This window comes from Zootermopsis nevadensis, unplaced genomic scaffold (assembly GCF_977971745.1).
Source record: "Zootermopsis nevadensis isolate Lab colony 2312 unplaced genomic scaffold, Znev_1.0 Znev_ptg000064l, whole genome shotgun sequence".
NCBI classification, from domain to species: domain Eukaryota; kingdom Metazoa; phylum Arthropoda; class Insecta; order Blattodea; family Termopsidae; genus Zootermopsis; species Zootermopsis nevadensis.
The window spans coordinates 2,569,371-2,583,320 of NW_028259195.1; the positions used below are offsets into that span (position 1 = coordinate 2,569,371).

Genomic DNA, 13,950 nt, shown 5'->3' on the forward strand with positions numbered 1-13,950 from the left:
AGTGTAGTCTCAGAGTTTAGCAGTTATTTGTTTAGTCTTTCACAGGCAGAAGATAGATCAGTTGTAAACAGAGATAATTTAACAACATAATATTGTGACTAAAATCATAATTTTCCCATTCACCAACTGTGGTCCACAGAGTCCTAGCGGTTTCTTGCTTTTGTCTGTAACTGAACACACAGTAGATTTTTTAATTATCCCTGTGTCAAATTAGGAAGGTGCCAACTTTAGTTTTGAAATTTTAAAAATTTTCAAAAAAAAATGCTGGAAATTGTCTGAAAAGCGTAAAAAAAAAAAAAATTTTTTTGATTTTGTGCGCTTCTTTCAAAATTTCCAGCATTTCTTGATTTTTTGAAAAATTTTGATTTTTTTAAAAAAAATAAAAAATGCTGGAAATTGTCTGAAAAGCGTAAAAACCAAAAAACATTTTGAAAATTACGGAAAAAAATTTTAAAGTGAAATTTTTCGATTTTTTTGGTTTTGTGCGCTTTTTTGACAATTTCAAGCATTTTTTTGATTTTTTGACTTGTTGAATTTGTTTTCTTACTGTGTGTATTTCTGTGTTTTGTAAGTTAATAGTCATTTGCCATGAATATTTGATGCTATAAGACTTGTGTAAAAAGGTTTGAGCATCATAATATTGGGGTTTAATGGCTAATGTGGAAGGTTATTAAGACAACCAACACACAGCTATATTACAATATGTGAGGTATTTCAGGTAGCATTTCAAACAGCAGTGCAATGGAGTGTGCTTCGACGTAGATCTACTTCAGATCCGTAGTCGGTAGATGGCAGCAGAGTTTGTTACAGTACGCAAAGATTGATAATTGAATATCCCTCATTCTCCCGCGATGGCGGGATGTGTTCGCTGCTTTTCAGATGTTGCCATCCCTGCGTACGAGATAATGGCGTAACTGTTGTGTGTCCACTGCATTTCTTCTGTCATATATTGCGAGGACGTGCAAGTTAATGTTTTGTTATTTGAGCGTTTGTTGAATTTATGTGTGTTATCTTTCCCTTGTGTGGAGGACGTAAAGTAAGAACAATTTCGAACATGTCATTTCATGCAATTTATATAAACTTCAGGACATTATACATGACTGTTTCTGTTTCTGAAGGAAGAGGTTGTATTACAGAGAGAAGAATGTTGGTGATTTCTATCCAAGACCCTTATAAATTAATTATTGTAACTGTGAATTTTATAACTGAATAGTAAGACAAAAGCAGAAAATACAGTGGAGTCTATATAAATTTTATTCAGGCTGTTTGCGACGTATTTCCATTAACAAAACATATTAATTTGTTTTCATGTACTTGGATTAGTAAGCTCACATCTTGGTAGCCTTTCGATATCACTGCTGTTGAGACACCTCCATTTCAGTTTTAGTGTCTAATTACCAAAGTTCCCCTGTCATTATCATATGATTCTGACTGACATAAGTCCATAGAAGAGAAAAGATTTTCCTCTTAAAGTTTATTGCTACTCTCCCAGTGAGATTTTTCAATGTCACATGTGTAGCCAGTCATGTCATTAAGTTTATAAATCTTTATAACAAAACATTCATGTTTTTTAGGAATGTATCACACAAAGAACTGTGTAAATTTATACCAATTTTTCAATTTATGAACATTATTTTCACTACAATTAAGAACCAGCAACAACTGTTTGTTGTTCTTTATTTACATAAGTTCTGATGTTGACATTTTGACTGCTGACTACAAAAATTCCTGACTGACATAAAAATTAACCACATTATACTTCGGCACTGTCTAGCGGACATACTTGTGAAGCATGTGTCATATGCAGCACATTACATGTTTCCCAGTGATGCTTCTTCATATAAGAAATTACTAGTTTCTCATTTCAGTGCCCACGATTGCTGCAGTAACTTTATTATTGGAACTTATTGAACTGGCATCATAATTCTGTTATATGTACAGCTTTTTTGTTTCTCCTTATTTTTGTGTTTCACAGGAAGTGATCTGTTTTGCAGAGCAGTGAAGGCAACTGCGTTCAGAATGTTGCAAGGAAGTTTACACATCTAAATGCCAAATGGAGTGATGTAACAGATGGAAGCTGCAATAAGTTTAAGATCCTTAAAGAAGCTTCACAAGAATATGGTGAATTTAGAGGTAAGTGTAGAAATTTACTGTTTTAAGTGATCGTGCATCGCTAACTCAGTGCGTGAGGGAATCAGCTGTTTCTTACAATCTAAGTTAATGTGGTCATTTTGTTTACTGAAATAGTTTGATTTAGAACTGTTATTCATTGTTTTTAAGAAATTATTGGAAATAAAAATAACATGCTTCTTGTTTCTGTGCCAGATTTTAGTTACATATTTTTTTCTGTAAGATTTGAGGTTTTCACAGCAGGAAGTATGAAGACTTCTTCAAATTTTTTTTCAGTATTGGAAATAGTTGAAGGTTCCAAATTTTGAAATGTAGATGTGTTGCAATATCTGTAACATTATGGGCAACCTGAAAGCTACAGAAAAATTAATTCTCACCTAATGTTTCAGTACTTTCCTCCTAAGTATTCCTGTGTTCTTGTGTTTGGATTTCAAATGAAAATCTTGTACTTATCTATTCTTTATCGTACAACTAACTTTTCGTATGTGTTTGTCTCCACCTGAAACCATAACTGATATAACCTCTGTGCATTTGCACATGTGTGGAGGGGTAGTTGGAAGACATCCTAATAACTCTGCTGGAATAAAGTAGTCACTTGTGCCCTTTGGTAGTGGAATGATTAGCATAGTAAGCTGTTCAGGAGCCTTTTGTTTTTCATTATAAAGAACCATCTAGTTAGAACTCATAAAGCCTACTTTTCTGTTTTCTTTATGTAGCCGTGCAGTGATTTGCAGATGGCTCTCACCTACACATTTTTGAACAGTAAAATCAATTGTATTCAAAATCCCCTGCTTCTGATGCTGACTCTGGAAACTGAAATCATTTTACGAGGGCAATTGAAAAATTAACCTCCGATCGAGTTTAGGGGAGGGACAGTTGTCCATATTTCTGTGTTTGTAGAGCAGCATTTAGATAGATAGGCTGAAAAAAAATATTATTTTCACCAAGCTTTAATGAATTGGTCGGCTTTAAATTATGCCCCTTATGACTTTACATATTGTGACAAATTCTATTATAATCACATGGCTCTGAATTTATTCCAGATGATTGAAAATTAAATTTCTTTAAGATTTTTTTCTTGTGGTAAATGTTTGAACACTGTTATTTGTTTTTTCGGACAGGAATAAGTTGGCAAAAGTAACACTGTCCTCTCGTCTTGCCAAAGATTTGGCCTGTTTCTATGAATGTGTTACTGTAAAGGATCTAAAATTTGAATTTTATAATCGTTGGTTTTCAAAGGTGTTTCGTCTCATCACGAATAACATCAACATTATGGATTAAGTTTTGGCCTGCCCCATGCACAGGGATTAAAGTTATTCTGTATATTTTTTTCAGGCATTCCTGGATTGTTGTACTCTTCGGTTTATGTTGATAAAGTGGCTTTGGAATTCTGTTCTCATGCATATTTTCATAGTTTTCATGTTGTCCTCATATTTATTATTTATTATCTTTGTTGCATTTAAGATCCGGCATTCTGTATCCTGCAGTTGCTGTGATGAATCACATTCCTATTGTTTCATTAATAGCCAGTGTCACGAGATGTGACAAGTTAAATTTCCATACTGAAATTTTATCTCAGTACTTATTGGCTATTTGATGCTGTTCTGTCTGAAGTACCCTTTCAAACCTGTTACAGCAAATACCGAGCTTCTGTAATTTCATAAGTTGCTGTGGAATTTTGAAAAACCTAGTCTATGATTGTCCCCTTTATTTCATTGATGTCATCGAAACCTTTTCGCTTTGAATTCTAAATTGAGTTTTTGGAAGAACGAAAAGTCGCGCAATACTAGATGCGGAGGAATATGTTAAGAAATGCACAGCAGCCGGAAATGGTTGTCAGAAATTTCTGAACAAACAGCAGAGTGAAGAAAGGAATCACAAAATTTTATTTAGAAAAACTTATATATGAAATAAACTCCCAATACAGATTTCTGTTTACATCAAAAGAGGAGGACATTCTACGTGCTCCTTGCATTTGAGTTAACTCGTCTGGCCTTTTCTATGATTCATCATACTAGACGTGTTAATTTTGAAGATTTGTTTTGGGGTTCCCATGAACCATTGTTTTATCACTGGAAAGGAAATAAGGTTCTTTCTGAAGTTTTCCAGGAGTTTCGACATATCGACTTGACTCTACTTCCGCTTGTAAGTCAGCAGATGAGACAAATTTTGCAGCAGTATGTCGGTTCTTAAGATTTTGTATCAGAATGAGAATCCATCCTTATTAACTTACATTTGGTGAGATGTCTGATTTATTTGTAAACAAGTTCCCTAATTTGTATAACTTTTTATCTGCTTTGCTGTTGGACTGTAAAATTTCAGTATCTTCGATGAAAGTCATTTTTTTTTTTTAACTTTTGAAACCACTTACCTATTTGAGGTCTGCTAATTGTTTCTTCTGTCAAAAGATATTTCTGAAATGTTGCAGATGTCTATAGCAATATTGCTTATTTCATACAGAACTTGATTTATGTTCTGCTAGTTTTTAAGAAATGTAAATTGCAAGTATGACACATGACCTTACATCGAGATTCATAACCTCTAAATGATACAACCTGCGATTTTGAAATGATGGAGAATGATTTAACAGATTGTACTGTGCCATCATCCATAACAGAGGAACTTTGTACTGACAGAACTGTTTAGATTTATGTACTTTTATATTAACAGTTTTATAATGGATGTTTCTGTTGAAATTAGAAAAACGTATCAGCATTTTGATGTTGTGATCTTTTTGTTTCTGGTGTCACTGGGCTTCCGTTGACATCTTCGATGAATTGTTTTGGAAGACACACATTTCTTCATCAGTCAGATTCCTTCAACAAACTTACTGAAAAGTCTGGTTATGTTTCTTCGCTCATTCTAATTTTACCATAATATTGCTGAGATGCTTTGCAGCCTCCATCATCTGGGTGATGAGTAAGTGAGATGATAACTGGATCTTGGTGACTGACGCACAGATGCTGAACCATTTCACATTTTTCAGTATATGCATACTCACTATGTTTCCACTCAGTGTGCATAAATGTTACGTGTGTTATTTAATAGTAAGATATTGTTTAATTACCAGGTGACTTTACGTCATGTAAGTCAGGCAAGAGTTTATAGTTTATTTTCAGCTATCATCTGTTTTTGTTTTTTTGAAATTTCTGTAATTGAATAAAATATGAGAATTTTCCTTAATCAGCTTTGGTTGCCCAAGAAATGGATTGGTTGGACAAACTAGAGAAGCGATTAGGGAAATCACTTAGTCAGATGACCAGACATAAGATGGCTGTCTTCTGTGGTCTGGTATAAGTTTACCAGTGATCAGTCTTTGGATTTGTCACTGTGGAAACCTCAAATGTTACATATTCAGTGAATTTGAAATTTATCTTCTGAGGATAATGCATGTAGACTATTTACTGTGAAGATGATGAGTGCAGGCATTAACACATTCTTTTCCCTCGTAACTGAATGAATAGGAGTAGGGTAGTTTTGAGGGGAGAGTCTACTTTAGGGCAGTTTTCTTGCATTTATGTGAAAATTCTAAGGAGACCCACAAAAAACCTCGGTCAGAATAACTGAGTTTGAAACCTTTGAGAAGACTCCATATTTGCAGGCTATGTAGCAGTTACGTTCTGAACTGGCTTATATTCATTTTCACATCTCTTGTTGAAATTTATGGATCAGAGTGAGTTCTGAGGAAATGGTCTTTCAGGGTAGCTTGCAAGGTTATCATTTTTATTTCAGTCTTCTGCACGTCTCCTTGATGAGTAAACAGATTAAAGAACAAACAATTTATATGGAGTTGTGTTTGAAGATTATGGAATTCCTGCAAATGATCGGTCTTTTGGCTTATATCCTAAAAAGTGTCATTCCTGGATCGCTTTCGAAGTCACTATAGCTACTTTTATCTTTTGTGAAAGTAAATGACTTAGCAATTCTTTTGAAGGACGTTGAAAACTACATTCGAAATCATCCAGAAGCTCGCCTGGCCAAGATCCAGGATATTGGACGTCATTTTGTGGATGATGGCATCATGTCACAGACAGTGAAATCAGATGTGGAGGCTATTACATCAAGGTGGAGTCGTCTGAGTCAGCAGGTAGAAATAGGGAATTCATTACTTGCTTCTTAAGTCAGCATGATGAAATGAAAGTCTGATAATGTGTAATAATGTGATTGCTCCGTATTAATCTGCTTACCTGTTTGTTTTGACTATTGTACTTTTAAGTTGCCCTCAGTGGACTTGTGGTTAGCGTGTTTGCCACTGGACCCAAGGTTCACGGGTTCAAACCCAGCCGAGGTCGGTGGACTTTTAAGGATGATAAAACTTCCTTCAGAGGGGAAGTAAAGCCGGCGGTCTCATGTCATAGTTTTATGGCATGTAAAAGAACCTTATGAGCATGAACAATATGTTTTGTAAGCAAAATTCATTGGCCATTTCTCACCCGTATCTCTGTTTTTGGAGTTGCAGCCATTTTTACTGTGGTCTGCTCATTGAAAAAAGCAATTTCAGTCATGGCACTGTCCTTTCATGTCTAGTTTCCAAGCAACAGGAATCACCAGCACTCAAATTCAGGACTGAGTTTTTGACTTTTCTAAAATATCTTCTTGGTTTCCAGGAAGAAGCACTTCAAATTTCATATGAATCAGAATATATTTTTTTTTGAACTGTAAGCAAACGCACACACAACTCCGCAATTGAAATTAAGATTATCAACCCTATGAAAGTTATTTTTACCAAAAGATCACATGGGGATGATGTCTTGTCAGTGACATCTGAATGTAAGCTAGATGAAACACGCAATGTTGCCACAACAAATAATACTTCATTCATTGTTTGTAGTTGCGTGATTTTTGTCGTTTTGGAAGTTTGAATACTGTAAATGACCTACGTCGTATGTTTACAGAAACTGACATATGTATTGAAGTTACGTTTAGTTGAAAGTTGAGGAACGAAATAGAGAACATCTAATTTTGAAGAGTGTCTCTGATGAAGTAATCTCATTTGACAGTGAAATTGAACCAGCTTGATGTGGCAGTATGGCAGCTGGTAATAAGAATAATGCAATTAAAATCTAAAATAAAATTTGGCCAATACCATGACGTCCATTGAATTCTGTTGGTGTCCATCATTTTGTTGAAGGTCTCGGTTACTGGAAGATATAAGCGGTGATCTGTGTGAACAAATGTTCCTAAGCTTTAAGGGTTGAGTGTCCCATTAATTTGTGTGTGTGTGGTTTGTTGAATAGGACTATATGGTCCTGTTGTGTCGTGATATTGTTATAATGTCTGTATATTCAGACAAATAGCACTGTGTATGTCCAAAATGCTTCTAAGGCTTAACAGTATGTCGAAGATTAATTTTTAACCTAATCATCCACTTTAAGGAAAGGATTCTCTAACTAAGATTCACTTGAAATTTTCAAACAATTTGGAATAATTAAAAGGAATTTTGTTTTCCTGCAGAATGTCAAAATCGGACAAAACAGTCTAAAGGCAGTTTAAAATGCCCCTGTTTATATCATTATGACTCTGTGTATATATTTGAGGGAGTGAAGTTCAGACTTCTGCTCTATACTTAAAATACCCACGAGTTTATGAGATTGTCATTTTTTATTGGGAAGAAATTGAACTCTTTATATATCATAAAAGCAAGCTGTATCATACTGCAGTACTGTGGGATGTGCTATAGTTTACTACTCTTTCCAGGCAGGTGATACAATACCTTGCTCTGCTAATCCCATTGATACTCTTCAGTCAAATCACCCCTACCCCTGTCTAAATGTCTCCCTCCCTTACAAGGGTCCTGCAGCATACGTATTTGGTCCAAATATTGAACAAAAAAATCTGAGAATGCTCTTTGCTGTTACAAGGATCTCTATGAAACAGAAATAACAAGATAGCATATTTAATTCTGTAGCTTCTCAGTTGGTACCTCAGCAATCGACTTGTAACCACAAGTGAATCGTCATATATTGATGTCAAATGCCACCAGTTTAATTTATTTTTAAAACATTTTAAACAGTAGTTTATGGGGCCTTAAACCCAGTTTAAAATTACAGGTGACATTTCACTATGTTTTTCTTGTACAGTCTGAGGAGCAGTGGGTTAAAGAATAACAATTTTGTTGTTTATATAATTTGTTTTAATTAGTATCAAATTAGCAGTGTTCATTTTATTAAATGTGTATGTATTACATATTTACTTGTAGGTTTTATTTAGTATGTGAATGTATCACGTTACCATATCGATAATAATTTTTCTCTAAATGAGTATGAAATTAATTTTTACATATGTAGCAATAAAAAAGGAATATCTGCCTTTAAAAATTGATGAATGAATGTATTAACTGTAATTAATAGGAAAAATTTATACCGCTATATGCGGCTGACATCCTGAAATTGGTTACAGGTGTCAAGACTGAGGTTTTCTCATCATTCCAACGAAATATGCCACAGTTGCTTTGTTTTACTCTCTTTCCAGTTCGCCATAGTCTCAGGATTCAAATCTGATACCCAAACTTTTCAGTTTTCATTATTTTCCTCAGTTCCTCTGGGTATTGCTGTATTCTTTACAATTTATAATTTACAATGTTCCTGCCAGTTTATGATAAGTGTTCCTCGAAAATGACAAAGCATTCTTAAAGTAACAGAGGAATAAATATGGTTACTTTTTTCTTTAATGACAATAGCATGAGGGCCTAATGGAGCTTACGTGTTTTAGTATAAAAAGACAGCTTGTTAGGATTTTGGGATCATACTTTCTGTGCCTTGTGATGATTATCTTTTATTGAAAGTTGTGCTACATTTGGCATTGCATTGGAATTTGAAAGGCATGCACTGGCCATGGCTTGATTGCATCTTGCTTTGTGAGTTAGGGATCGTACCGTATTGCTTGAGGACTCTGTCACTAGTCTGAGTAAGAAAGCTTTTATTTATATTTGTTCTTGTGCCAGTTTTTTTAATTGTCAGTGACATTGCAGCAAAAGTATTAGTTGTAATTACAACTGTTCACCAGTACCAAACATTTTGTCCCTCTACTGAAAGCTGTTAAACTGCGATATCGTGAACAACGTGGCTGCGTGTACAGCTAAGGTGATATTAACTACAGGTTGAAACTTTTACACTTATGTTATGGTATTCACCAGTAAGAGTTTTACTAATTGCTAAATTCTGTCCTGTAATTTGTGTTGATGAATTAATTATATTTAGTCTTTCAGAATCCATATACATTTCCACTCGCATACACAGCAACCTTTAAAGTATTAGCAGCTGCCCTCCACATCAGGTGCCGTTTTCATCCGCGAACGAAGGACGCGCTGCACGTACCACGCGCAGTCACTATTAGAATACTCCATTTGACTGTTGTGTGAGGCTCTTCGAACTGCATCGGAGTCACATTCGAGGTAAGAGAATCCTAATTGTTCTTCTTTAAAATGGGGACAACAACGAGCAGCGGTTGCCGTAGTAGCCCGAATGAAAAACTTAAAAGTGTTAGAGCAACGGTTTAAAAGGGGATACATTTTTGACAGCGTGTCCGAGTTCATATTTAACTTGCGGATGGCGTTAACATTCAGGTCATTGTATCTGTCAGTTATCGTCAGGAGGCCAGAATATGTCACAAGGCTGGCCCGGATTTTTCTCTACTTTGTATTTGGAGGTGCCCAATTAGGCACTGCAATTGTAATGAATGAGCTGCTTTTCTGCCGGCCAGTGTGCAGTCGTGGCAGTCACCGGGTGAACTCGCTCGATCTTACCCGTCGAAACAATTTAACGTCAGTGGAAGGCACTATTAGTCGTCTAAAGGTTTAGTCTGTACGGAAGCCGTTTATAGTTTGGTAGATATTGACCGACGTTTCAGATCCTTGTGCCCCCATCATCATACTCGTCGCTGTGGGGAACTCAGATCTTACCAAAATCATCTTAGTTTTTCTTTAATGACGAGTTTATAAAGCCAAGGAAACGATTCAGTCCATTATTGATTTATATAACGTTATTTTTGTAATATAATCTTCCAAAGAACACTGAGCTGTTTGTTTGTAGAGGTAAGATAACTCATTCTCTCAGTCTCATATGACACGATAACTGCTCCAGCGAAGTAGAGAGGAAAAAAAATTATCTGAAACGGTCAAGGGGCTCCATAATATATATATATAGATATACAGTTATGTTTATCTGTGTCTTCAAATATCAACAATTTTAGCACCCCTATACTCAGAAGTCTATAATCAGAAGAGTTCTTAGTAAGAGACGGTTATAACTGCCAAGTATGATGCATATATGTGGCCTTCAGTTCGCTGTCAGAATATCAGCTGGCGCAGACATATTTACTCCCGCGTATTATTGACACAGGAAAGAAATTCAATGCCTCAAAGACATTGCGTCATGTGCAGGAACCGCTAGAAAAAGATAAAAACTATGTATTTGGGTAACGTTGACTTTTGCTGACGTTTCAATAAATTACGTACAACTCTCAACGTCTAATCGACTACTAGCATTTGTCACACACAGGATGTTCATATTATACGCTGAAATTATAAAACCATCTTTTAAGAGGATTTCAGTGAAGAATTGATCATTATATGTTATATAGTTCAAACGTTATGATAAATAAAGTGTTTTAGAGCAACATTTAAATGGCCACCACTCCTCGTCAAGCAGCGCGGAATTTAAATTTCCACGTTGAAGGGTTAATGATAAATGTACCTTTCTTCAAGAACATATTGACTGAGCAGCCATTTGTTACGTTTTTATGCAGTCAATTTTCCCTAACTAACGTAAGAATCCTCAAACACGTATAGAAAATAGGTCTACTTGTTCAGTGACAAAGAACATCATCGCAGTCACATAATTACAGTTCGGGTTTCGTATTTGTGAGGCTCTGTTCTCAGCCCAAAGACCGTGTTTTCTGATGGAGGTATTTCATGATTTTCCTCAGTATCTCCAGGAAGATGCCTGGATGGTACCTTAAACTACGCCACTGGCCGTCCATCCTGAATACTTTCCGGTTAATTATTAACTAATTATTCTGTCATTCGACGCTGTCTGGTTTGCGATACTGAAGTTACGTAATTTTAAATGACCAAAACATGTTCGTGTGTGAAGAGAGACCTAGTACGTTGTTATTCTTTGCAACTAAAACAGGGCTGTGTAAACTTCTCTACATTCGAGTCGAATTGAATGTGGATGGATGTATTTGGGATCCGAGTAGAAAGAAATGTGTGCCTTGAAACCAGTTGATAGAATATTTTGTAATTTGTTCCCCCTTGTTCTGTTTCTTCTTAATTAATATTCCTTTTTTGGACTGGTCGGTTTATGTCAAATTCCATACTTTCCCCTCGATATAAACGATTTTGAGCACTTTTTGTACAGAAATGCAAACACAAAGGCTTTACGTTCTGCACGTAGTATCCAGCGTATTCAAAAATATTGTTACGATAATAAAATCTAGGAGGGCTTGATGGAGGAGACATGTAGCGCGCATTGGAGGTATATGAAATGTGTACCTCATGTTTGAAGTAAGGAGACCGCTGGCAGGACACAGGCATAAATGGAAATTGACTTTGGTGGCGAGTCGAGTGAACTCCAGTAAACTTTCGGTTTTCATGTAACACGGAGAAGTATATAATTACCAGCTCCTCCAAGTACGTGCCTTCCAAATTGATGTTTACCAAGAAATTCAGTGTGAATTTCTTAGGTTTCTATTTCAAGCCATAAACCCAGCTCATTGTAGGATTTTAGATTTCATTGATCTAAAAATGGCATTTGACCCGTATCTCATGTGAAATTGCTCGCTCACTCTGGCCTTCACATGTCCAGATTTTGTTGATTGACTAGAAGTAAATGTGGAAATTGCATATTTGTTTATTCTTGAATTCCTTATGAAATAAGACCTATTAAAAATTACGTACATCTAGTGTCTAGCTGAATGAGAATTGAGTCAGGTGGGCCTGTGTAAGAGAGTAGTGATGTGATACAGTATCGTGAAATATTTAAAATTTGAGTTTAAGCTACATATTTTGTGTGTTTTGTGAGTAATTGTTTAGATGTGGTTACTTAGTGTGGATGTAAGGGAGGACGTAACAGCAGAAAGAAAGTTCTATCTTATTCCTAGGATAATTCATTCAAGAAGTATGTTTTATATGAGACAAGGTATTATGCATGTAAGTTGTGTTGAAGTCTGTGAAATTAAGTTTGTTACATTTTTATGAAATTATCTAAGAAGTAAAGATGTAGTTCTCACATGTTTCTGATTCTGTAGGTCATCTTTAAAAATGAATGTGAAAGGAGCTTCACTTGAACAAAAGAACTCTGGCAGTCGAGATGAGCAAGTTCGAGAATCAGACGATGCACCGAGCACCTCTAAATTCCGAAGAGATGATGACGGAGACGAATCCAGTTCTAGTGGACACCCCTCAAATGTGAGTTCTATGTAACTGGTGTGTGCGCGCGTACATGCGTGAATATATACTGTATATGAGTCCTTATTTATAGGCACATGATTACACACGCAGAGCATAAATTATAATATGTACCAGGTTGCCGTGTTACTAAATATTTGTTTTGGTGCCTGGGTTTCTTCTAAGTCGTGTATTCATGTGTGAACATTTTAAGAATTTGGATCTTGGAGTTCCACTTTTGTTGTACTGCAGATTGAAGTTTCAATCTGTGTGTCATGAATTGACAGAAAAGTGTGGAACTTTGTACATTATAGGAGCCCCTGAAGATTGATTATTATAGATGTGATTGATGTGTTGCAACTGAACTAGCATGGTTCTGGTGCTCAGGGACAAGTTTGCCTCATTGGTAGAGTTTACTGCAATTTTATTTTAAAAGAATATTGACATTACAGGAACCAAAATCTGGGATCATTGAAAAAATATACATAACAAATTTCATGTGCCACTCATCCTTGGAGGTTCGTCTGAACGGAAGAGGTAATTTTGTTTTTGGGAAGAATGGCAGTGGCAAGACTGCAGTAGTTTATGCTCTTGTACTTGGTTTGGGAGGTAACCCAAGAGCTATTAAGAGAGGAACCTCTTTGAAAGGTAACATATTGTAACAAGTTGCTAAGGTCATAGGTTTAGTCTTTGCTTATCTAGCTTGAATTTAGTCCAGTCTGAAAAGTCTGAGTGTACAGTCTACACAGGTAATGAACTGAAATTTGTCATCTCTTATCTTCCCTTAAAACTAATTTCCCAGTACATATTATTTATGTTTTTAAATTTCTTTAATCTGATTATATAAAATAATTCATAGTGTGTACGTGTGTGAGCTTGGTAACTCAGGGGGCAAAGAAGATCCAGCATATTGTGCGCTGGATATTCTCCTACCATGACTTACCATTCTTGCACTGATGAAAAAAATTATACCATGGTATTTATTGCCAACCCATTAAGTAAATTTTGTAAGATCGTGATGTTTAATATCATCAAGCCCAAATGACTGAATTAGAGAACATGAGAATTGCGAAGGATCCCCTCAGTTAACCTAATACTGAATGAACAGTGGATTTGGTCCGAAACTTTAATTTTATTTCATATGATATTGGAAGGAAGATTAAGTGTGTGTATCAGAATTTTAGAATTGTTCCTGTTTCTTCCAGAATTTATAAAGAAGGGTAACGTCACTGCTACCATTGAAGTGACATTGAAGAATACTGGTCACCTTAATTACGAGAGAGAACAATATGGTGACCATATAATTGTAAGGAGACGCTTCGATGCAACTGGTCGCGGCACATACGAAATAAAGTCAGAAGAAGGTACTGGGCTTTCTTTCCCTCTGCTTTTCCTTTCATCTCAGATATTGGATGCTCTCAACAAGAAATTTG

The 13,950-nt window shown here is 35.7% G+C and overlaps 1 protein-coding gene across 7 annotated transcripts; it reads left to right on the plus strand.

Moving 5' to 3' along the window:
* Window positions 1-426: 426 nt before the first annotated feature.
* Window positions 427-13,884, plus strand: LOC147871122 (dystrophin, isoforms A/C/F/G/H-like). Of its 7 annotated transcripts, none has more exons than XR_015532805.1 (7): window positions 470-1,036; window positions 1,976-2,133; window positions 6,065-6,217; window positions 8,530-9,523; window positions 12,379-12,538; window positions 12,970-13,165; window positions 13,723-13,884. XR_015532805.1 is itself a non-coding variant. In XM_087341184.1 (3 exons), exons 1-3 carry the CDS (start codon window positions 1,001-1,003, stop codon window positions 5,425-5,427), a joined length of 285 nt encoding a protein of 94 aa, XP_087197310.1. In that variant the 5' UTR covers window positions 427-1,000; the 3' UTR covers window positions 5,428-6,058. The 7 variants fall into 7 exon arrangements, 2 of the variants coding, with proteins under 2 accessions (XP_087197310.1, XP_087197311.1); XR_015532806.1 differs by having other exon boundaries at window positions 1,995-2,133; XR_015532804.1 differs by having other exon boundaries at window positions 470-2,133.
* Window positions 13,885-13,950: the final 66 nt, after the last annotated feature.

What these genes read in the sequence shown, in the direction of transcription:
- LOC147871122 (XM_087341184.1), top strand. Translation starts at nt 1,001, where the DNA reads ATGTGTGTTATCTTTCCCTTGTGTGGAGGACGTAAA. An exon ending in CCTTGTGTGGAGGACGTAAA is followed by an intron (nt 1,037 to 1,994) that starts GTAAGAACAATT and finishes TCTGTTTTGCAG; the next exon opens with AGCAGTGAAGGCAACTGCGT. An exon ending in AGAATATGGTGAATTTAGAG is followed by an intron (nt 2,134 to 5,317) that starts GTAAGTGTAGAA and finishes TTCCTTAATCAG; the next exon opens with CTTTGGTTGCCCAAGAAATG.